Source organism: Castor canadensis, chromosome 6, assembly GCF_047511655.1.
Source record: "Castor canadensis chromosome 6, mCasCan1.hap1v2, whole genome shotgun sequence".
NCBI lineage: Eukaryota > Metazoa > Chordata > Mammalia > Rodentia > Castoridae > Castor > Castor canadensis.
The window spans coordinates 84173752-84198829 of NC_133391.1; the positions used below are offsets into that span (position 1 = coordinate 84173752).

The 25078-nt window shown below is 40.1% G+C and overlaps 1 protein-coding gene across 1 annotated transcript in view; it reads right to left on the reverse strand.

Moving 5' to 3' along the window:
- The window catches only part of Man2a1 (mannosidase alpha class 2A member 1), a 169705-nt gene extending 149224 nt beyond the window's left edge, over positions 1 to 20481 (reverse strand). The window contains exons 1-2 of the mRNA XM_074076978.1: positions 20347 to 20481; positions 273 to 527 (exon numbers count right to left, since the gene is read on the reverse strand). Coding sequence (XP_073933079.1) covers positions 273 to 527; positions 20347 to 20481 — 390 coding nt within the window. The remainder of the gene's footprint in view (positions 1 to 272; positions 528 to 20346) is intronic.
- Positions 20482 to 25078: the final 4597 nt, after the last annotated feature.

Below are 25078 nucleotides of genomic sequence, written 5' to 3' on the forward strand. Positions count from 1 at the left end.
TTCTCCATAGGAATGTGGGAAACTCTCCAGTGAAATTCAACCCCCAAAGTGTTTCAACCCTTACAGAAAATAAGAACACAAAAGTATACAAAAAGACTACATTCACCAGAAAAACCAAGAGAACAAAGAAGTACACAAAAATAATGTGACTAAACAAATCACTCAACAAAAAGAGATACTGGAAAACAGCTTAAGCAACTCACCAAGAATAGACTGCCAGATCAAATCTAAAATCAAAAAGACCTGTGATTATTAATGGATGTCTATATTACCTGCACATCTGGATGCTGATTTCCACTTTGCGAAGCAAACAGACAGTCTTTAGAGTCGACCTGAAGGGATAATTGTGATGACAGAAGATGAGAGCCGGCACCTTGGCTGAAATTGCCTTGTGAACTTTTCGGACCATCCTCCACAGACTCACTCAAATTGATGACAGAATCTCTAATATTTGAGATGATCTCATTATTCTCAGCTAGCAAACGCTCTAAATGGTCTATTTTTTCTTGCAACATTGAGAGCTGGCCCTATAATAAAAAATAAAAAGAGCGATATGAAACACCACTATAGCCTGGCTGAGCACACACACTTTTTTAGAAGTGGATCACGGGAAGCATGAACAGCTGGTAGGATTGAAGTACCAATTTGTAGCACAAAATCTTCTCCATAGCTGCTATTTTTGCTTAATCATGTTTCAAAATGTACAACAGAACAACCAAAATATTTGGGGATGTATTTCTTATCCACATACCCCCCCCCCCACCATATTCAGTCCTAAAAGATCTTTGGGTCTCTGGAATCACTAAGTACAATAGCATGTTATATTCAAATATGAAATTTTAAATTTGCATATAACTGATTCAAGTTAACTCCCAAGGGTTAAAAAGTATGAAACTGACAAGTTCATTCCATCTTGACCTGTTAACACTAATAGGCAATCCTAAGTAAGAAATATCATCTGTAGACAAAATCAGTCCTTAACCTCTTAATTAGCCATTCCCCAAGTAACCATACTAGAACAGGACCTGCCTGGAACTGAGACGGGGAGGGGGAAAGGGTGCAGGAGGAGGGCAGAGAGGAGAAATGACCCAAACAATGTATGCACATGTGAATAAATGAATTAAAAAAAAAGAGAACTTAGAAAAAAGTCATTCAAACTACTTTTATTATACTGTGTTTTCTTAAAGGTTTTCTTAAATTGATCCTTATACTCAGAGGTCTGTCATCTCTGTAGCATAAACCTTGTTTATTATACAGAATAACAAGTCAGTTGATGAAAGCAAGAACAATCTTTGAGCTGACTTGCTCAATCCCATATCTTGGGTTCAAAGATACTCATTTATTTATCAGATATTAGTGTATTTGTCAGCTGGCGCTCATATTTCTGGAACAATAATAATTCTTCTCCAAAAACCCACTGTGTCAGGCATAATTCCACATGCTATCAAGACAGATATGCCTTGTCTTTAAATACAGAAGGTGACATTATAAGCAACAACCAACCCCCAATTCCCAAAAAGCTTATATTAAGGTTTAAAAGAATAACTATCTGCATGGTAAACAAACAACTCCAGATATCCATCACCAAGAAATAACAGAAAGGAATGAAGAAGGTAACAAAGAAAACACCTAGATTTCTCAAACTTAGGGATCATTGGTTAACATATCTAAAGCAAGGAATAGTATTCAGCTGCTAAAAATTTAGAAATTAATTTTTTAAAAACAAATATTAAGGATAGTTATCTTCAGGGAAGTTTTAAAATAGTATTATGAAAAAAGTAGTATATGTGACATGATACCCTTTTGAAAAAGCATACATGAGATAATTTTATCAAGATGGTTAAAAACTAGTTGTGGATATTTACACTTTTTTAGTCTGTTATGAATATTTGCTGTTTTTGTAACGGGAAGGGAGTGGGAGACAGGAAAGTTGTACTCACAGGTTACTAATCAGTTCAACAAGGGAAAGGAGAGAAGTCAATGTAGACTGAGAACTACCAAGAGAAGTCTAGTCATTTCAGCAAACTGCCAGAGTGGACAGAAATCTGAAGAGACTAGGAAAGAAATTTTGGAACAAAACAAAAAATTAGCCAAATGTAGCAGCAAATTATTCTGGGGGAAAGGAGAGCATCAAACACTGGAGATAAACACCCAAAGCCCTGATAATAAAGAAGCAAAGAGCACAAGACAGTCACATGCCTCCACAGACCTGAAAGACTGCTCTCACAGACCTCTCTACTCAGAGTCATGTGACATAGCTACGCGTCAAAACTGTACTCCTGTAGGCAGTTGCAACTCTACGTTGGAGTGGTATGTCACCACAAAGAGAACTCTGAGGTTGGTTCACTGATGTAAAGAGAAACAGGAAGTACTATGTTTTAGCACAGATCTCTTCCTGCAACATAAACCCTGTTACCCCTAGTTACCAGAAAGAAAAAAAAAGAATACGCTTCAATTTACATCTGGAAACAGCACAGCAAAGGAAACTTACAGGATCAGTACAACAGTAATTCAGGGAAGATATAGAAGAGCTAGCTGAACCACTGGATTCCAGATCAGCAAAGCTATTAAGCAGTATCGTAGTACTATAAAGCCTTCACATCAACAAAGCGTACATAAGATTGGTTATGAGCAGCTCCCCATGAAAGGAACAAAGAGGGTCCTCTGGAATAACCCAAAAATTCAATCCAAAGAAGGAAAGTATTTGAGAGTCAGGTACATCACCGACTAATCTACTTTTCTTCACTCATTATCACACACAACAGACTGTGGCTTCCTGAAATCACTTCTGATAGATTCTGTTGAATATTTCCAATACTGAAGACACAAATCCATTTCAGTGTTGAAATTTCTACTGCACAGGTAACAGAAAATTAAGTTCTTATTCCAAAGAGAATTAGAACTTGTCAATTTGTCTTGCCTTTAGTAAGTCTACCCATCTCCATAAAACTTGAGCTTAGTCTAAAATGCCATCATATCAGAATTTTTAAATATGCCACATTTATTCTTATTTTTCCATTATTATAATTTTAATACATTGGGGCCAGATTTTAATACGCTTCTCCAGATCCTTCTGTGCTGCCTACTGCTCAAAAAGTACACAGAGAGAGAAATGGACCCCTCTTGGGAACACTTTTCCTATGGTGCTGGTCCCATAACTGATGAATAAGGGAGTTATTCAAAATAAACATTACTGGGGAATATTTCATGAAGAGGAAGAGGGAGCCTATCAACATTAAAGACAATTTTCAATCTCATTGTAGCTCTAAACATACAATTAATGATCAGTACCTGGAATTCTATACTAAATTAAGTGCATGGAGAAAATTGTGACCTAGGGATATGTCAGTGTAATAGTCTAGTGAAAATCATTTTAAACTGTATTGTGCAGTGGAATAAAATCTCCCTCCAAACAGTCAAAATTATTGACATACACCTCATAGCAAATTCTGTACACATAACAGAAAGGAGTGGCATGACCTTAAAAGGATGCACTCACAGCCTGCATTAAAGCAACAGAAATCATAGATAATGTTTCAATTATGCAGACAAGTCAAAGAATGCTGATAGTAATATTGAAAAAGACAATTTTCTGTAGGGCAGAAAAATCACTTGTGAGAAAACCACTTTATCCTTTGATTTGCTAATCAGTTCTATAGGGATACCCTGTGCTGCACTGCTGAGGAGTGGAGAAGGTCATATTTGATTTTCTCTGCTTTTTGGTGAGTCAAAAAGAAAAAAATCAGAAATATCAAAGACATTTGAGAGAGCAAATTTAGAGTCTGCTACAAAGTAGAATAGAATCAGTATCCACTCCATCCTATGAACAAAATCAATGACTGTATTTAGAGCTAAATCTAAGCATAATACATAATTATTTGCCCGAGGGATGACACTTGCTACTGAGGCCTGGAGTCACTCAAGCTCAGCTACATTTGTACATCTTCTTCTTTCTTACTACAACTGAAATTCGTGTGACTTCCCCTCTCCCTACCTCAAAAGGCCAGTCTCTACTGACTTCCAAGCCCTTCTCTCTCAACTGTTCAAAGGCTGTGTTCTTTTGGTTAAACCCCCTCAACACTGATCCATCAAATTCCCCTTCCAAAAGCACTTCATTCTATAGTATAGCACATACTATTATACCAAACTACAAGAAATTACCATTTTCATAGAGCAAAAATAGTCAACATATCAATGGATCCATATGCTATGAATATTAAATGTTACCATATAATATATCCTATATAGATTTTTAAAAGTCAATCATATTCCTATGATTCTCTTAACTCCCTGGGATAGTTGATTTGGGGTGTCAACTTGAATGGACTAAGGGATCTAGCTAGCTACTAAAGCATTAATGGTTTTCAGTGCTTCAGTAGGTACTGAGGCCCTTTGCCTCTTCTGCTGAAAGGGAAACCCAGGTTTCGCATTGACTATAATGTGTGTGTGTGTGTTTCCAGTAGACTGAGTGGAGAAGATCTATCCTATCCTCGATGTGGGCCAACGCCATCCATTCAGCTGGGGGCCTGGATGAAACAAAAGGCAGAAAAGGACAAATTCCTATTCTCTCTTCCAGAGCCAGCGTGTCCTTGGAAGCCAGAAGTTCAGGTTCTCCAGTCTGGGCTCCAGGACTCATACCAACTAGTCCCAGGCTCTCAGAACTTCAAGCCTCCACCTGAGAGTTACACCACAGCTTCCCAGATTCAGAGCCTTCGGGCATGGACTACCAGTTTCTTTGGTTTTCCAGGTTTGCCTTTTGTGTGACTTTTCAGCCTCCATAACCAAGTGAGCCATAATAAATCCTGAGTGTGTGTGTGTCTTATCAGTTCTAATAATCTGTAGAACCCTAATTAAAATATCCCATATTCTCTTCAGCCTCTCCCCCAGCTCCTTCATAGATGTATAGGAACTATTAAGAGTCTCTACTCATCATCCCTCCTTTCTTACAAATTAAAATTCATGCTGCTACCCATTCTAATCATTTCCTGCCCACGATTCCACCAAAGCTGCCCTTGTAAAGTCCCCAAGGCCTCCCACATTTCAAGCCTGATGGTAAATATTATGCCCTTACTTTATCATGTTAAGGAGCAGGTAGTAAGCAGACAATTCCTTCCCCTGGAAACACCATCTTCACTGATTCTCAGTATAACATGTCCTTGGCTTTTCTGGGCTTTTTTTTTTCCCCTATCTACTGTTTATCAGTCTCCTTTGCTGGCTACTTCTCTTCCAACCTCTAAATTTAGAAAGCCTCAAGGTTAGCTCCTAAGCCCTGTTCCCTCTCTACACTGTCTAACATGATCTCATCCATCCATGACTCAAATTCCATGTTGTAATGATGTCTCCCATACTAATATCTCCTGCTGAAACCTCTTCTCTGAAAAACAGATCCATATATTCAAACGCCTTCCTTACATCTCTATTCAGACTTCAAGCCTAAACCCAAAAATCACCCTTCCCCAAAAGCCACTTTAATCCTCAAGACTTCAATGAGTGGCGCTCACACACCCAACCTACCTCCAACATAATCATTGTGTAGGTCTACCTCTGTCCGTCTTGTCTCTTAACACAAGGCTTCAAGTCACCAATAATCTCTTCGAGCCTGGTGCTGCAGCCTCTTAGCTGACGTGCATGCTTATATACTCCATCCACGCCCTACTCAGTTACAACATACTTCTTAGCATCCAAGGTTGGTTTCACCTTGCATTTCAAGTAAAATTAAAATATCCACAAGGTACAACCAGAAACACCTACTCTGGTATACCACAGTCAATAAAGACATGCATAGCTCTCCTCTCCTCTGTCCTCCTTTCTCTCCCAACTTTTCTCCATGATTGTAACCTATTTCCAAGCCAGCTCCTCTCTACCCTCTCTATACACAATGCCTCAATTTGTCACCTCTGCATAGCCTTCCTAGTCATCCTATCTAAAATTGGCTTCCTTGTGTTATTCTTTAACTCAACCATTTGTTGTTTCCTGCGCAACATTAACACAATTATCTACTCTATTCATGTATTACATCTCCCCTCCTCTTCCTTACTAAATGGACCCGTATGTTAATAAAGAAACAATATAGATATTTTGTTCCTCATTGTTTCTGGTCCCTAGCAGAATGCCTCATGCACAAGAGGATCTCAAATATTTCTTGGAAGAAAAAAGGGAACAAAAACAGTGTCACATTTTCTAGAACAAGGAAGTATTAGATGTTTTTTTTTGACATATTACCCATACCAAAAACAATTCAAATAAAAACAAAACACTAACAGTCTTTTAAGAAAGAAAAGTTCAAATCTTCATTGAAAACAAAGTAGGTAAGAAAAGAACAGAAAGCCCTAATTAATAGGGTGGCTTAATAAACTGTTTAGAAATGAACCTGGCCTATTCTTGGCCGCAGGGTGATAATCATGGCCTCATGAGTAAAATACATGGCTCCTTTTCTAGGCTAAAGATTATGGATTCTGCACAGTACACCCACAAGTTTTCAGCTTTCACTACCCACAACCCAATAAGCTATGACTTTCACCTGATGTGGGGATTCAGAGACCTCAAGATGATGCCAGAAAGCTTTTTGAAATGATAGTGACATAAGATCTGCACTCAATAAAATCAAGTTTCTAGTTAAGAGAACTATAGAAGAAATATGATTACATATTTATAATATAACCACTAATGGTAGCATTCAAAAGAAACAAAATTCCACCCCAATGTGTATGTATATGTCCGGAACTTCTGATCTCTCACCTTTCATTTGTTTTTATCCCTTCAAACCTAATTCTGTTAGTCTTAACACTTCAATTCACCACATCGAGATTTCCCTGTACTGATTCTGTCATTAAATGTGCCCACAATGTAACAACAAATAGTGATTATCTTTTTTTAATGACTTCCTTCACCAGATAAAGGTAAAGGTCTGTTAGCTAAATGGCTGGCTCTGGGGGAATCAGGACAGAGGAGAAGAGGTGAAGACAGAAGAAGGAAGTCGAATGATGCTAGTATTGGAAGAGACCCTTGAGCCAAGGAATACAGTCATCTTCTAGAAGCTGGGAAAGGCAAGGATTCTCCTGTAGAGGCTCCAGAAAGGAAAAAGCAGATCTGCAGAAAATCTGGTTTTAGTCCAGTAAGGCTTCTTCACACTTCTGACCTCCAGAATTATAAGACAACATTTTGTTTTGTTTTCAGTTGTGTTGGTTACAGCAGCAATAGGACACTACTACACCTGGGGAAAAGTTGGCCCTAAAACTTAGAAAGTGTCCTTACACTTGCAATATGTTTTAAGAAGTCTGCCCAAATCTGCATCAGAAGAACTGGAGATCTGTGAGCCCACACAATGGGGCAACAGAGGGTGAACCTGTATGAGCTGTTTCCCAGGGGTATAACTTGGTCAAACAAGATGCTACACCTCTCTTTGCATAAATGAGGTGAGGAAAGGCAGAGTCAGCTTTTATGATTAAAAATAATTACAGGGAAAGAAACATCAACACTTTCATCTTGGATAGGGTTTTAGTGTCAATAAATATAAAATGTTTCAAAGCCACTCTAGACATCTGGTGAGACAAGCAGAGTAAGAGATGACTATAGTTTGCCAGGGAAAAGCCATGATGGCTTAGACCAGGGCAAGAAGGTAGAACAGGGAATGCTGGGACAAGATGGATAGACTAGCAATGGGAGGGACAGGAAAGGAAGAAAAACTGGCCTCTTAGTTTTTGCAAGGACAAATGGGAGGATGAGGGGTAGCATTTTAGAGGAACATGAGGCAGATGGAGGGGAATATGTTGTACTGTGCAACTATCAGGTATCTGAATAGTGGTATCAGTAAACATGCAAGTCTAGAACTCAGGAGAAAAGTCAAAGCAAAATATATAAACTTGCATGGCCAATATAAATATGAATGTCAAGCAATGGGTACAAATGGGATTACCCAGCGAGCATGCACCGATCTGCTTGTTATCACTTTAAATGGCTCACCAAGCAATTCTTACACGTTCTCAATTAAGAGCCACTGTACTCGAGCTAAATATAGGTTCTGTAATTTGGTAAAAGAGGGTACCATTTCTAGCAGGGTACCATAACTATTGTAGCCGTCCCTGGTTAGTCATCCACTACTCAACCTGAACAGGAAAATCCTGCTATTAAAGCAGATCTCGGGCACCTAACAGGAAGGCTTTGGGGTTTGATAAAATGACAAGTGCCCACTTCACCCATGAAGATGTGAAAAGGACAAAAAGAGAAAGTGTGAACTGGGGCCATGGCCACATTTCTGTGTATATTCCTACCTCTCCATCAACAAGCCACAATATACAGTTACAAATGACTTTCTAATGCTATTTTCCAGAACTAGAGCTTTAACATGCCTGAATTTTTTTCACAGTATTGTCTTTGTGCAGCCACTTGCCCATTCAAAGAAGTAAATGCCTTGGTCGTGTCAGTATAAAGACTACTTAATTACGTAATACCTTACCAAAACACTGGCCCAACACACATAGTCCCAGAAAATCATTCATAAATCTCACACCTGCCTATGACTGTAACACACATCACTCAGGTGCAGGTAAATAACAAGTGCGCAAAATGTGAGGAGAGGATCTGGACACTCCTACCGTGTCCTGACACACCTAGGCAACCTGACTACACCTAGGCGACCACTAACCAACTGTCAGAAACACTGTGAGGAATCCCAGCCCTAGCTGGAATAGGTAGGAACTTGGTTGGAACTTCGGCTGCTGGCACTTTCTGCAAGCTTCAGGAAAAGGCTCCATTTCCACCCTGGAAGTTTCCAGATGTATGTTCAGGTTAAAACCATATGGGCCCACCTGCACTAGCCCGATAAGGCTGCACAGGAACTCGAGGCAACATTTTAGGCACCAATTTATCATATAAAGTGAGATTCCCTTGTCAAAACAGTTACAGGAGGAAGAGATTGTAAGTAGGACAAAATGTCTGGATTATAAAATATTTTAATAAAATGCAGTTTTATTACTTTATTACAAATCCATTTAATAACTACAATTAAGTAGCACTAAGCAAATCAACTATTGACTAATAGAATCTTTAATTCAGCACTTCCCAAACTGTTCAATGAAATCACTACTCTTTTTTTGTAGAATTTGAAAAAACACAGATTTTTTTTCCCTAAAACTTATTTTTAATATAGCTCTATTCTTATACTTGGCACTCTGGGATAATCTTCCAACAATGTATCCCACCAAGAACTTACATGAAAATTCATGAGATGCACATTCAGGCAGCAACAATTTCCAGCTAACCAGGGTCGTGGGGTTAAATATGCCACCTCATCAATGACTGCTAGTCTGTGTTGGTAATCTGCCTTATATTTTTTTACATATGCCTGTCTCTGAACATGGGGTAATTATGGACTATCAATTTATACTACCTAAATTCACTCCCCATAGATTAAGGGCATCTAGTACATGTATCTTAGAATCTGTTGACAAAAGTTCTGTCAACATGTAATTTCACACGAGTAATTGTGAGAAACACAATTTCAATTTAAAAAGAGAATAACTGTCAGTAATGGAAAAAACCAATCAACCTAAACAGTGTTAGCCTATTAAAATAAATGCAATTGACATGCCTGAGATCATTCTTCATATACAAATAGTTTGGGAGAGTCTCTGAAAATGGGGTTGTATTAAGTTGATAATCAGCCTCCTTTTCAATCTTATTTATAGGAATTATTTCCTGAACAAGTTCCTTCTGGTCTTTACTATTAGGAAACATGTTTTTAGGTAAGTCCCCTCCAAATTATTATAAACCCTGAATTTCTCAACTACGTTTTACAAGCACCAAAGATTGTAAAGTCTGACAATTTTTTTCGTATTGCCTTACTTTATAAAAATCCATCTGAACCAACTGGTCTATGAGGGCAAGATGGGCAGTAATCAATAGTAAGACACATCATATAAAAGAATACAGTAATACAAACTTCTAAATATACCATCAGCTGCAAAAGAGGAGTTAAGGATACTTCTTGGATTCTCAAAACTTGTTTTCCTTTAACAATTATTGATCAGATTTTCTTCCCTAAAAGTCACAAGCAATACTTCTTATGTTACGTTGCAGTCATTTGGCCCAACGGGTTTCAAGAGGTAGCCTTACTTCTTCAGGCGGTGATTCTTACTTCTTCAGTGTGTGGGTCAGTCACCAACCAAACAAGAGGGGCTCTTCTATGCTCTAAACAAGAAGCAGTTTTGGAGAATATTTCCAGAAATCTGGGTGACCTTCAGAATAACCTTGAGCTAGGAGCCTCTTAATGGGGTGTTACCTTTTAAACATATAATTTTTAAAGTATACCTCTGTATCTCTATCTTCACCTCACCACCCCCATATACACAAAATAATGTTGTCTTACATCTAGAAAACATGATTTAGTCCCATAAATAATGCTAAAGATGAGAAGGGTCTTTTTAATAAGTCTCCTACTGAAATGCTGTTTTGAAATCCTTCCTTATTATACTCTAATCTTTTCTTAGGTATGCTGATCCATGAGCTGGTTTCTGACAAATTGAAGACTAGCTGCTTTATTTTATTAACATCTGCTGCACAATAATCTTAATATAAAAAGTGTTGCTTTTGGCTATAAGAAATGTACTTGGCTGTCTGCTCTCCTTGCGAAGCACAGTCCCAGAGTGAGCTCACTCTTTCTCCACTCTGATGACTCCCAGATCAACAGCCCTTCCTTCATCTCTCATTTCAGCACTGCAGCCTACCTGGCTATTTCCACTAACATCCACTTCATTGTAAGTGAAACTGATCTTAGCTTCCCACACTAGCTTGTCTTTCCAACTATTTGTCTGCAAAAAGCACAGTCTCCAATGTCCCAAAGGGACAGGGTAAAGAAAATGCTTGACTCAAGGCACCCATCACTACCCTTTATGAAGCCTGTTAGAAAGCCCTGGTGCTTCACTTTACACAATGTCTCCACAGTTCTCTCCTTTTCGATTCCAGCCAATTCAATCCTGGTGTAAGAGTTTTCTGCCTTATGTCTCTATTACCTCAGCTTCTTAGCTGCCTTCCTGCTCTGAGTCTTCCTACACACTGCTACTAGAATAACCTAGAGGGAATATTGTCTTAGCTCCCTTCCAGGTCTAAAATTTTTCTACAAAATTAATTCTCTTTTCTTTAGCAGTTGCCTAGTATACTGAATAACTCAAGGTGGTTACCTATCATCTAACTCACAACCGACTCGCCAGGTGATTCACTATCTTATCTCAAACTACTGTGCTCTCCCAACTGCTTTCACAAGCACCAAAGGCTGATTCTGAATCGAGCCACTCTTCCCACCTCTTCTCAAAGTGTGAGGCTCCTTCAGGACTTCAAGACTCAGGAAACACTGTACTTCATACTAGGCAAGGGTCTCCAAAGTCCAATCAGAAAAGCTTAGCTTCTTTCCCTTCTCTATTGGTTTACCTGAACTAGGCCATCGCCGGAACTTAGTTTTTTTTTTAAGGCCTTTAAACTTATATCAAGAACATAAAACAAAATCACAGACTATTATTTTATCCTATTCTATTATTTTATTCTTTTTCACCAGAATATACAAAAGTACCTGGTACAAAATAGGTATATTATAAATGTCTGTCCATTGGTAATAATTAGCATTTATTGAGCATTTAATATGTGCCCAGCACCATTCTAATCTCTTTAACTCTTCCAATGAATAATTAACTAGCACTTAATTATCTCTAATTGTTTCACATATGGTAATTCTATTTCCCAAAATAACTTACGAAGCTCTTTCAAGGCAAGATACATACCTGCATGTCTATCCTAATTTCTGTAGTTTTTAACACATAGTAAATTCTGAAACAGAGGCTTGGGATGGAACATCAAAAAAGCCATTCAATTATAGGTCAAAATGCATGTCCCAGCTACTCTATGACTGGGCAAACTGTGAGGTCTAGTCTATGTGGCTCAGTGCTCTTACCTGAAAAATCAAAGATTAAATCAACTGACCTGGAAGGTCCCTCCCTATCCCTACTCTACAATTCTGTACCTAACTTTTTCATATGTATGACTTTTCTGGGATGTTGGTGGCTGTTAAAAAGAATGACTGTTTTATGGATTCTAAAAAATGCAAATTCAGGACTTTTTTATTATAGAATATTATTCTGAGAATGATTTACAATCTGACTTTGATCCTGTAGCACTCCACAGGTAAAATGTTACCACCAATACCAAAACCATGAAAATTCCACATTCCTCCACAACCATGGTATGAAAGAGGGATTGCTGCAAAAGACGCACTTCAGACCAATTTTCTCACCCCAATGGGAAAGGGCTTCCCACAAAAGAAGAAATGCAACACTACCAGCCCTGGAGGAAAAATGGCAATTTGAGTAAATATTGTGAACCACAAAAATAAACAAACAAATGATAAGACTTCATATTTTCAACCCTATAAAGATACAGCAACCAAAATATTGATGCACACTGAGTTGTAAAACTATTTTTAAAATAATGAGATTCAATAGAAAGGATTCAGTAACTCCCATTTCCTCTGTCAGTAAGGAAAAGGGAAAGGAATCAGAAACAGACAGGAAAAATGAAAAGCTGTTTAATATCTACTACATAATAATTCTCTTGAATGTATTCCTTCTAAATGAAATTGTGTATCCATTGTTTATTGGCTTGCAACTTTTGTTAACTGATAGTCATATGTATGTAAGACACTCAATCCTAGAATGAAATGCAGATGACATAAGGCTTGTGGATATAAAAGAACTGATGGCTCAAGGGAAAAGAAAATGAAGAGACAGAAGGGAAATGAGTGGAAGAAGAATGAGAAATGCCAACTTCCTCATCTGAGACAGTTGGGAGTCAAGATGTTGTATCTGAAATTGGATGGATCATATTAATTAAATGGTTGTATCTAAAGATGGGTCAAGAAAACAAATAAAATTATATCATTCAAAGTTGTTAAGGTATATCAAACAGGAGGGCTAAATATGAAACTAACTTTTACAAAATGGAAAGAGGAAGAATTCCTCATTTTTCTAAAGGGAAGCAGAAGCTCAAAATGGAACAAAAATTTTAAGATACACAAATACATACTTAGGGTTAGGTAGGGAACCACTTACGGATCAATAAAGAAATGTTCAGAACTCAGAGAAGAATAGACTGGATGAGGAAGGAGGAAAGACTAACTCAGTTGTCAAGGTATACTCTTGTATACCATTTGAATTCTAAGTCTGTATACATTTATACTTTTATAAACACTAAGTGTTTAAAAAACAAATTCAATGGTGAAGACCCCACCTCCCCAGTCCCCCGATTCAGAACAATGGGGTTCATAGCAAAAGGTCAAATTTGGGGACTGCTCTACTCTTCAGAAAAAGGTATTTAATTTTTCTGGATCAGTGGGAAATCCACTTACATGTGAAAATGCATAAATGCATACATTTAAAAATGAAAAACAAGAGTACTTAAAAATTGTACTTAACACTATCCTTAAACACTACTCAATAAGATGCACTGCACTCATTTGGTTCAGACTAAGTGTACTGCTATTTAAAGATGATGCTATAATTTCTAAGGACATAAAAAAGAAGAGAGTGACACATAATCCTTAAGAGTGATGAAAATTAGCAGGAACTAACGACTCCTTGATAAGCAGAATAGCCATTTAGGAACTCTGCTAACAGTCTGGTTGTTCTCTTTCCCTGAAGCTGGGCAGCCCTGGGGATCACAGACAGAACTGCCAGGTCCTGAGCTGTACTTATAGCTTATAAAGCTCTTCCACAGCACTGACTCACCCAAACACTCAGATGGGGCTCTGAATTCAGGCCATCTAGGAGTTACAGCAGATCTAAAACATTACAAAGTCATGGTTTTCAATTCTGAAGTTATATATCAGTTTTGCATAGTTCATGGTCCAGAACCCCTATTCCTAGAACAGTCCCCTAGAAAAACCTTCAGGTGACAAAAGGAAAACTATTTAAATACATCAAACATGCCCCTGCTCTATCACAGAAGTTCCCCCTAGGGTATCTGGAAGTCTAGGAAACATTCAGATGAGTTTTAAACCTCACACTAAAAACACAAAATTGACGAACGCTGATTTAATAAACAGTTTACGAGAATTTTGTATGTTTTCAATTAACAGATCTTTCTTCAGCAGATCCAACCACACTATTTGTCTCTGGTGATAAAGAAATACAGTTTAAATCAAGAATTGGCAAACTTTTCCTGAAAAAAAATGCCAGATAGTAAGTATTTTAAGTTAGGTGGGCCAGACAGTTTCTGTCCCAACTATTCAATTCTGCCATTATAGTGTGAAAGTAGCCAGACAGGATTCATAGACAAATGGTCACAGCTGTGCCACGAAACAGTATTTAACCATTTAAAAATTCTTCTTAAAAAACAGACCATTCTTAGCTCATACACCTACAAAAATAGGTGGCAGGCCAATTTGGCCCATAGTTGGCTGACTTAGGCAGAGTTCAAGACCAGAGGCCTTCAGCACAAAAGAGAAGAAAGATATTTGCTAAAAACCTCATTATTTTCTTGCAGCCACCTCTATCCACCTTTCTTTTTTTTTTTTAAAGTGCTATTTAGAAGACAAAATAAAGTAGAGAAGTCTATTTCCCACTTTCCCTGCATTCTCTCATGATAAGAAGGTACACAAAATGAGACAGCTAGAACCATCAGATTTAACATAAATAAAATGAAGGGATACACTGGAAAAAGCAAACAGCCTGTCTGAGAACATGTCAGAATTTAAAATCCTTTTTGCATATGATTTTTATACTACCTATCACTGATCAAAATATCTTATCTTCCTATGCTAAAAAGAGGGAATAAATTGGGACTATTCCAACCTCTAAATTAGCTTGTAGAAAATAAAGGATGATCTACTTACTATGACCTGACCATATGCTTTTCTCAGAAAGTATATGTCCAATTGGCAAAGATTAAAAAAAAAAAATAGGTTCTATTGTAATAATCTTTTTTCTTTAACTTGTATACGAACATAATCTATCCTTATGTTTTACGTAACATACTGAGAATTAGAATCCTAAATATGTAACTGAATTTTGCAGATCTAGAGGAAGAATACAGTTCAAGAATGGAAAAAAGCTAATTATCCCTTTTGAATATTAGAATTAAACTTTTCGATCACTCTTTCCTAAAATGCAAAGAAAGTAAATTGGACAAAAAGAATAGGCTTTTGTGTGGATTGCAACTAAACTGATTTTCAATGGGGACAATTCTCCCCTCCCACACCATGAGAGGCTATTTAGCAATGTCTGGAGATACTTTTGATGTTACAACTGGGAGAAGAAAAAGAGAAAGGTGCTGCTGGCATATACTGCAGAGACAGCAAGTGTTCTGCTAAACACCCTACAATGCACAAGACAGCCCCAGCACCCAAAACCTCTCCCTCCAAAATGTCAATAGCAAGGGGGTTGTAAGACCCTAGAGTAGAGGCAGGGAAAGTCAGAGTACATACAGTTTTAAACTAGAGTGCTTCAAGGTTGATCTTACCTTAGTTAACAATATGGTAGATGTAGAAAATTAACATTAAAATATTTTTAACATACTTACATGCATTTCTCTGCATCAAAGTACAGAAAATATTATCTGAACTACTCAACCAAAAGCCTAAGACCTCAAGAGACAGTGTTCTTTCAAGTCAAATGACTTCTCTATCACAAGGCAAATTTAGCCACACTCACTAAAGCATGATGTATGAGCTCCATTACAGTACAATCAACCCTCAAAACCTGTTTAAACCTAAACATAGTTTCAACCTCAAAATTAGCAGCTTGGCTTGAGAACTGAAACAGAAACCCATGTTAAATGTTCTACTTCCTCTCCTGATTAACGTCCTAGTAACAACTGTAAGAATCAGCAAAGCTCACTACTTGAAAGTTCCTTCCTTTAGTTCTACATGAACTCTTACAAAAGCTGCTGCTACCAGGAATTTGCCCACTAAGACAGAAGGGGCCAAAAATGCAATGAGATCTTTATAATCCAGCAACCACAGATCACCAGAGCTGTTCAATATCCTCCCATGTTCTTAAAATTTTCCTCTGTGGAAAGGGGGAAACAGAGACTGTTGAATGGAAACAGCTACTCATTTCAGTCTTTAAAATAAAGGTAAGTTTTTAATAGCTGTCACAAAAAGCAGTATCTGGATCAGTGTGCAAACAACAAATACAAGTGATCACTTTTACCAACATTCTGTCCATAGTCCAAATGTCCCTTATGCTAATTAATGAGTAACAGAGACAATCTCTTCCAATAAATACAATTATGACATCTCTATGAGACAAATATATTTGTTCAGGGCCTGATATTGTTCCCTCATCTGGGAATGAAACATTCAAATCAATTTAAAAATAATAAATTAAAACCTTCAGACCAGATGCAGTCAAAGTCTGGCCCAGTTGGCTCCTCTGAAGCTTAAGTCTCAGACAGCCTGGGCAGAGTCCCATAGGATGCTAAACTCAGGAGGGAATGGAGGAGACTAGCCTCGAGAGGATTTAAAGTTCTTGAATTCCTAACTGCCGGTTGCCACCACAATCAAAGTTCCACCAGTTCCCAAAAGTCATAGATTTCAAGCATTACATCACAAGAAGAGACAAACTCCCCTACACAAGCCTGAAAAGACCACAGCAACAAGTGCTATGGTTTTTAAATAGAGTGGACTGGAGGAAGAGGTGGAAGATCATATTTTTCTTTTATGTCATTCTTAAGATTTACAGATTTATGAAAACAAAAAAATAACTGGGAGATTATGGTCTACTTACTGCCATGAGTCAATGTTTATTAATATCTACTGAGTTGGACTCAAAAAATAATAGTGTTCTAAGCATTTAAACACATTTCTATATGTGCATTACAGCTCACAATAAAAGATTTTTAAAAGGCATAAAAGTCCTTGCCTTTGAATGGCTTTCAATCAAATACTTAAAGACATTATAATTTTCTCATTTGATAAATATTATCTGAGCCCAAAGGTTAAATGTGAACTCCTCTTTAACATTTTTCTTCTCTCTCAGCTTCTGCAGAGACATTCAAAAGTTAACATTTATTCCATATACTACAAGAGTTAAACACTGATTATTAGTTACACAAAACCTGATTTGTTATTTTTAACAACAAATTTGTTAACAAATTTCGTTAAAAAAAATTGTTACTTTTAGTTCTCTGGATCCAACCACAAAGGGTCTTAAGTAAGATAAACAGATAGTAAGTAACTTATAAAATCTGCACATAGTAACTTGTAAAATCTGCCTGTTGGAATGATGGAAGACTTTCATATTACATAGAGAAACATGTAACAATGCTCTCCTTACAATCTTCTCAAAGTATTACAGTGTACAATAATGCATTTTCAAGACATTAGGCCCTGTCCAGCCTCTCATTCATAGTGGAATTTTTTATTAATTTTTAGCTGAGATTTATTAATCCTGAAAAATATATATAAACTAAAAAAGAAGGCCGCATGTTGCCTCTAGCCCTCAAAGGAATTCTTTCTGGAAGCACAGGGGAAAACCCTCCAAAAACTATTGTAAGAGGCAGAAAACTGCTCCAGCATGAAAGTGGAGCACCCTGACTGAGTCCACTCATGACCCAGAGTATGGTCAAGTGACAGAAACATAGCTTTGAGGAGAGAAAAACGCCCCAAAACAGAAAATAGATTTCTCTTAGTCTAAGATGGTCTTAAAAATCACTTGCTTACAAAATAGATCTTATACCTTACTGAAGTTCATATCACATGAAAGAAAACTAAAATGGACAATATGGAGAAATTCAATACCTTTTCAGATACATTACTCTACTAGACACTAAAAATGGTATTTAGTGAATGGCTATATTGACACTACTACAGTGCAGGACTTCAGGGCCCAAACTTGCCAAAGAAGTATATTGCAATATATTTTTGTTATGCTGGGTAGTGTTGTTAAATTAAGATGAACATATAGTCAGAAGTAGTGAAAAAAAATTTTTTTAAATCAACTCACATGCTGGATGCTATGCTACATACTGGTTTTCATTATAATGTTTGGCTGTGAAGTAAACTAGAAGACATTCTGGGGAAGATATAAATCTCAAGCACTTAATGTTTCAGAAAAGGGCTACATTCTTTAGGACTTCATAATAAAAGTTCCTTTGAAAAAAAGTTAAGCTAAGGTATCACAGGGTAACATTGTTTATATTCTACATCAGGTCTTTCCCTAAGCAGGCTGGAACCTGAACCACAGGCATTGTCAGGACAGTACAGGGCTAAGACACTAAACTGGAAAGGCTGTTCAAATCTCAGGTTTTAGCTGTGGGACCTTATACAAGGTAATCTCCCTGTGCCTCAGTTTCCACACCTACTGGGTGGTGGTTGTGGGAACCAAGTTTATAGGAACACAGGCTAATAATGTCAAATACATAAGAGTTAAGTTTACAGTCTACCTCTATAAGCTTATAGATAGCTTATAAAGTCTATCTACTTGGGGACCCAGTGGCCCATCAAACACTAAACCATCAGAGCACTTTTTTCCTACAGTGAAAATCTGAAAAGGGCAACATCAAGTACACAAAGCTTCACCTTCCAAACCAGCTCTCCTTGCACATAAAACGTATGTAGGCCCTTCTCTTCCAGTCACTTTCCATCAGATGCTTTACACTTTAAGCAGAACTTAAGCTCTTCAAGGGGTACTAAGGATGGATATTAAAATAGTGGAATTAACTTTGCCTAACAATTCCAGTAACTGAATGAGTCACTCGCTTCTTTAGAAACAGAAGAAAATGTCAAGGTTGCCAGAGAACCCCATGCAGATGTTTGCATAAATCATTTCCAAGTGACCACCAAGCCAAAGCCAAAGGCCATTACTCAAGCAAAAACTTTAAACGAAATATATCAGTTTTTATGATTTTTCCTGTAAGTGGAGAAAATTCTGAAAATGAGGTTATGTTGGGGGGAGAGAGAAACTGCAGTAAATTTAAACCCCAAATTATACATATCAAATGAAGCTTAGAGACCTTGTGCTCTGGCTACAGAGGATTTTACCTTTCTCAAACTGTTTTTCCCTACCTCATCAACAAGCACTAGGCAAACTCTAAGTTCAAGATTTAAAGTCAACTCAGGGCTTGCAATGTATTTTCTCTTTCACATCACCTAGGAGAAGCAGAAGCTTTAAAAAAAATGTAACATCTGTCTCAACAAGATTTTTAATACTGATCATCTACAAAATATTTTGAGCACTCTGTATTGGCGACAGGATCCATTACAAAGATCTTTTTCACTTGAATAATTCAGGTAAAGTTTGTACTTTCATCTCAAACCCAAACCATTAGCCCTAGAATGAAATGGCAAGGATATGTTTTGGTCATTCATACAGTCACAAAGAAAAACATTTAAAAATGGATTTGGTCACCTTCTAGGTTTTTCAATCTGTAAGCAAACGAGTTGTTAGATAAGCTTGTCAGCATTTGGGTTCTTCAGGTTCATTCACTACAGAGCACACCACACAATACCTTTTATTAAAATTTCCAGTCATTGGCAAAGAGCTACAAACTGACCTCGCACTCGCTGCACTGTACCCTCAAATAGAACAGGTTGTGTCAGTTTTGCTTACTTTTAGTTACTTTACATAAAAGATTTCAGACGGGTTGTTTAATCAACTCATTTGCAGATTTGGCCACCCGGCACAGAACTGAGCGCCCCACAGCTTCCGGCAGGAGTATAACACACGCTTTCCCCACTTGGCTCCCCACGCTGGCTCCAAACAAACCCCACGTAATAACAGCTTAAGAATGACAACACTAAAATCAACTCTATCTACGATCCACATCTAAAAGGGCCTCAACACGAAATAAACTTTTCTCTCTTAATAGACAGTGGAAGTAGGAAAAAGCAAAACGCCCAGGTGGGATGTGTTTGATCAATTTCCGGGACTCTGTGCGCGCAGGAGGTCTGGGCTGCCACCGGCAGTTTAACCCAGTGGGAGCCCAGGGATTACTTACAAAGATACTGAGGCTCCATGCTGACGAGGGGGCGCCTCCTGCTGCGCCCGGTCCCCAGCCAGCAGGTGACAGAGGCCCCTTCCACAGGCCCGGGTGCCAGTGCAGGAACATGGCCACTTACCCGAGCGCTATGCTGCCACCGCACGCCACCCAGCACTTTGTTAACTCGGCGCGCCGGAGAGGAGACACCGAGTCGCGGTCACAGTGGACCCAGCAATGCAAAGCCCAGGCTGGAAGAGGTTCGAAACCCCCTCGTGTTCGGCCTCACCCTGCCCGGGAGCTGAGCTATGGCGCGAGGAAGTCGCAGAGCAGCTGGTAACTACAGGCCCCCAGGTCTCCCCCGCGCCCTGGCGGCCAGGTGCCTACCTGCGGAAAGGAGCCTTCGCGGCGCGGGCCCCGAGGGTAGTCCAGGTGACCCCTGTCCAGCATCAGGTAGAGCGAGAAGATCACCACACAGAAGATCGCGCTGCCGAACACGGTGAACTGGCGGCTCAACTTCATTTTCCTCGATAGACTCGGGGCCAGAACACTGTCCTCACCCGGAGGAGACGGCGGACTGTGGACTCCAGGAAGCCAACGCCGAAGGCTCCCTGCTTCGGGGTTGCGCACTCTCCGCGCTGTCGGGTGCCAATGCGGGTCCCGGCTGCGCTCCGCACCTCGACTCCGGCGCCAGCACGCGCCCTTGGCCTGCGCCCTGGCCGGCTGTCCTCCCCTGGGCTGGGCGTCCCTCTCGAGGCTGGACTGGCCTGCAACCGGGAAGGGGCTCCCACGAACTTGATCTCTAGATCAGCACCGACACCCGGTCGGGCGCGCCAGGCCCGCGAAGGAGAGGTCGCTCCCGGACTTCCTGCCACCGCCGCCCCACTGAGTCGGCAGGAAAAGTTTTCTCGACGAGGGCAGGCGTGCCCTCTTCACCCAGAGAACGCGCGGGTTCGGCGGCTCGGGGCGGAGAGTGCGGAGCTAAGGTCGGAGGAGCGGAGGGGAGAAGGAACTGGAACCGGAGGAGCCCGGACCCACAACTTAGCGCCGGGACAGCCGAGCCCGCCCCCGCAGCACCGTCCCCGCCTCCCCCGACTGAGCCCCTTCCTGCTGCCGCCACCGCCCAGCCCGGGCCGGGGTGCACCCTGGGCGCCGGGGCGCACAGATCCAGCAGGAGTTTCCTCAGCGTGCGCGTCTGCTCTCCAGCGTCTCCCGCCACCCGGCGCCCCTACCTTCCTCCCCCGGACCCGGGCTGCACGGGAGGGTGCAGGGGGCGGGCGGCGGCAGAGGAGCAGGGAGGAGGAAAAGGACAGCAAGGAGGAGAGGACCGTCCCCGGAGAGAAGCCCGCTCCAGCTGCAGCCGTGAGCACTCCCCCCTTCCTTCCCACCCCGAAAACGCGGAGATGGCGGCGGCAGCTGCGAAAGGAAGCACCGGTTTTCCAGCGACACTCGGAGCTCGAGTACCGCCCGCCACGATCAGGAGACAGCGGCCGCTCTGCTGCCGTTGGGTCAATAGGCGCCCGCAGCCCGGGAGCTGGGCAGGCGGCTGGCCCCGCCCCCTCTCGACGCGCCGGGATGAGGGGGCGGGCCCCCCGGCGCCCAATCACAATACGCCTCCCGCCAGGCCCGCCCCGCGCCTGCCTCCCACAGCACAGGCAGGAGGAAGACCTCAGGAGGCTTCTGTGACATGAGAGACCGCTTTGCAGGAGTTGAGGCCAGCAGTCAGTGTCATTCTAGCCCCCGCAGCCCACGATTTACAGGGGCTGAGTTTTCCCCACGTTCCTTCTGATGTCCAGATTTTCTACTCTGGAACACCCAGATGCAGAATGTCTTGGAAGGTTGCTCCGTAAAGGGCTATAAGAAAAAGAAAGACAAGAAATCTGAGAATTTTGTTTGGGCTCGTCCTTTCCTCCTTTGCTTTTGGTGACATCCTGGTGAAACCTGGGAGAAAAGAGGCTGGCAAAGGCCCATACAGGCAGATTCAGAGTTCTAACTACAAAAATCTATGAAGGGAATGTGAGAAATGATTTTTGTGTCAATTATTGATTTATTGCCTCTGGACTCCAAATTCACCCTTTTTTACTATACCGTGAAAATTGATCTGGGCCTTTTAAATAGGTTTTCCTTTGCCCTCTAGGACTGAGACTTTGTCAGTAGAGGGTGCTGAAGAAAAGGATTTCAGTTCCTGGTTATGGTGTATTTGGTAGGCAGGTTCTTGTATATGGTTTTCTCCACTCCTGAATTCCAGTAATGCATGGTAACCAGTAGATTTGTAATGGAGGAGAGACAGAACTCCATGAACAGCTTTCCTGGACCCTAAAGACAATCTGCAGCAAGTTTCAGAGAGCAGATATTTAACAAGTTTTGTAGACAGAGCACCACCACGGTGACTTCTCTGCTAGTCAATAAGCCAGACTCTATGCTCTCCAAAAACATCTGTGTCTTAGCTCTAGGAGGAATGGGGGAATCTTTCTTGAGACTACTGTCTCTCAGCCCAAGGATTACCTCTGGACATAGCTGCTATGTCTATATTATCTAGAGTCTTCTTTCTTGCTAGTGAATCCTTTAGTATTCTACCACCCTGTTATAGTTAATAATTGTTTTTATTAAGGCTCCCCTGTCCATGAAGTAGTCCAAGAGACAGACCTGCAAAATGGGATTTTAAAGGTCAGTTTGATTGAGATTTGGGGCATGAGCTCCTTGCCAAAAAGAAATGGAATGCTGATAATTCACGGAATGGAGGTCATCTGGATTAAGTAATCACCTGTGGTTGATCCTGAGGAAGTGCCTTGGATCCTCAAGTGCCAGCTGCCCTTGACTGCTACAGCTATAGAGGTGATTATAGGGACTAAGGTGTGGAAGAATTCTTTAGAGTACTTTTGAGTGCTTATAAAGAGAAATGACCAGCACAAGTCCACTAGTTCTCAGAGTTATGATAGGGGAATCTAAGAGATTGCATGACAGTTCTAAAAGAATTACTTATTGTAGCAACAAGAATGATATTGCTGAAAATCAAATGCAAAATTTTAATTTTCAGGTTACTGAGTTATAATTACTATTGAATTCACATACTTGCCAAGTTTCTCTATAAAAGTTAAAGTATTAATTGGTAATTAATAGGATCCTAAAATTTGGAGTGAGTTGAATGCAAATGAAACTGTCTATCTTAAACCAATCCCCCTCCTCCAGTCACTCTGAGCCTCTCTTACCAGTGGAAGTAGGTTGCTCTCCAGCATCTGAGACTAGCCTCCCTCTGCTTGAAAACCTTGTGACAATTCACGTGTGTATTTCTCTAAAACACATATCTTTTCCATAAAAGCCACCAGAAGCAATTGGCTTTGTCCAAAGCAGATGCCTTAAGAGAAAATTCACTCTCTCCTAAAAACCCACCACAATCTTCTCCCTCTATCTATTGCCAGATATCTACAGACTATATGCAGGAGTAAACTCTAAAGGTGTTAGACCATAGAGGAGGGAAAATACTAAATTGAGCCAAAACATATTGTTATTGTGCTGTGTATGTTAGTTTATGCAGCTAGAGGTGGCTGTAACAACTTAGATGATTGATGGAAATGTGGCCTACAATGTGTAAAAATGATATGCCAGAACTTCATGACATAAAGTAGAAAAGGTAAATCAATGATTGGAGAAATAAAAATGTTATACTGTACTTATCATACACAACTTCATACCCATTCCCAAACTGTGTTTCATGCATGCCCAGAAGACACCCCGTTCACTGAAGACTGAGAAAGACATGGATGAGGGAACATTTGTATCTTTGAAAATCTCTGTAAATGTTCCCCTCCAGAGGCTAGGTATTATATCGAGGATGCCACTGTTGAAATAGGTTCTCTGATTTCTGGGGGGATGACAGGAACCCAGAGTAGCAGAGGCCACGCAGCATTTAACCAACAGGGACAGAGTGATCACTTCTACCTTAAGCAAGCAGTTAGACTTCCTTTACCCACAGAGCTGTTTTCAAAACAAAATAGTTAGGCAGCCAAAATAGAATATTTGCATTCATAACAGGTAAAACCCTAAATCAGGTTTGCCAAAATCTGACTGAGTTGCCACAGTGGACAGTCACAGCTTCTAAGTTTTCAGACCTAAAGCAATTCACATCCCCAGAGTCCCTTGGTTGAAGAGGAATCTGTGTCCCCTTTAGAGGGAACTGTACCATAGCCACAGTACATGTGACATAGCCCTTTGATCTTCCCCTAAATGACATGAGACTCTTAACCTAAGTGACGGTGCATTGGCAAAAAGGAAATACATTGACCTTTTGAAGTTTTCTAGACACTGGTATGAATTGATGCTAATTCTTGAGGATGAATAATACCATCACAACCTTCAAACCAAGCTTGAGTATACCTTGCCTAGGTGATAGGTGAAGTCTTAGCTTATGTCCAACTCATAGTTGGTTCTGTTAGTTCAGTTGGTCGGCACATCAACCGTGTGGTTACTTTTCTAGTTTTTAAATATGAAATTGGAATAGACATACTCCTTACATTGGCTTGCTCACCAATGAATAGGGCCATTTGTAAAAGAAGGAGCTAAGTGGAAGCTCCTCAAACTTTCACTCTCTTCCAAAATAGTAAACCAGAAGCAATCCTGCATCAATAGGAAGAATTGCACTGATTAATGTCACCACAAAAAACTTGCAAGGAGCAGGAGTAGTGGTATTTATCAAATTCCCACTTAACTCACCACTTTGACCAATGCAGAATGGATCTAGGAGAATTACTTGGGATTATTATAGACTTAATAAGGAGTGATTCCAATTGCAGCTGCGGTCTCAAATACAGTATCTTTACTGGAACAAATCATCACAGTACCTGGCACTTGGTATACAGCTATTGATTTGAGTAATACCATTTTCTCTATACCTATTTGTAAAAACCACAGGAAGAAGGTCAAGAGTATACCTTCACAGGGTTGCCTTAGGCGTCCACCAATTCTACTTAATGTAGTACACAGAGATGTTGAGCATCTCTGCATTCCATAAAATAACACACTGGTTCACTATATTGACAAAAATATGCTGATTGGATCTAATGAGCAGGAAGAAGCAAGTATTTTAGATGCTTTAGTAATACATATTTGAACTAGAGAAAAG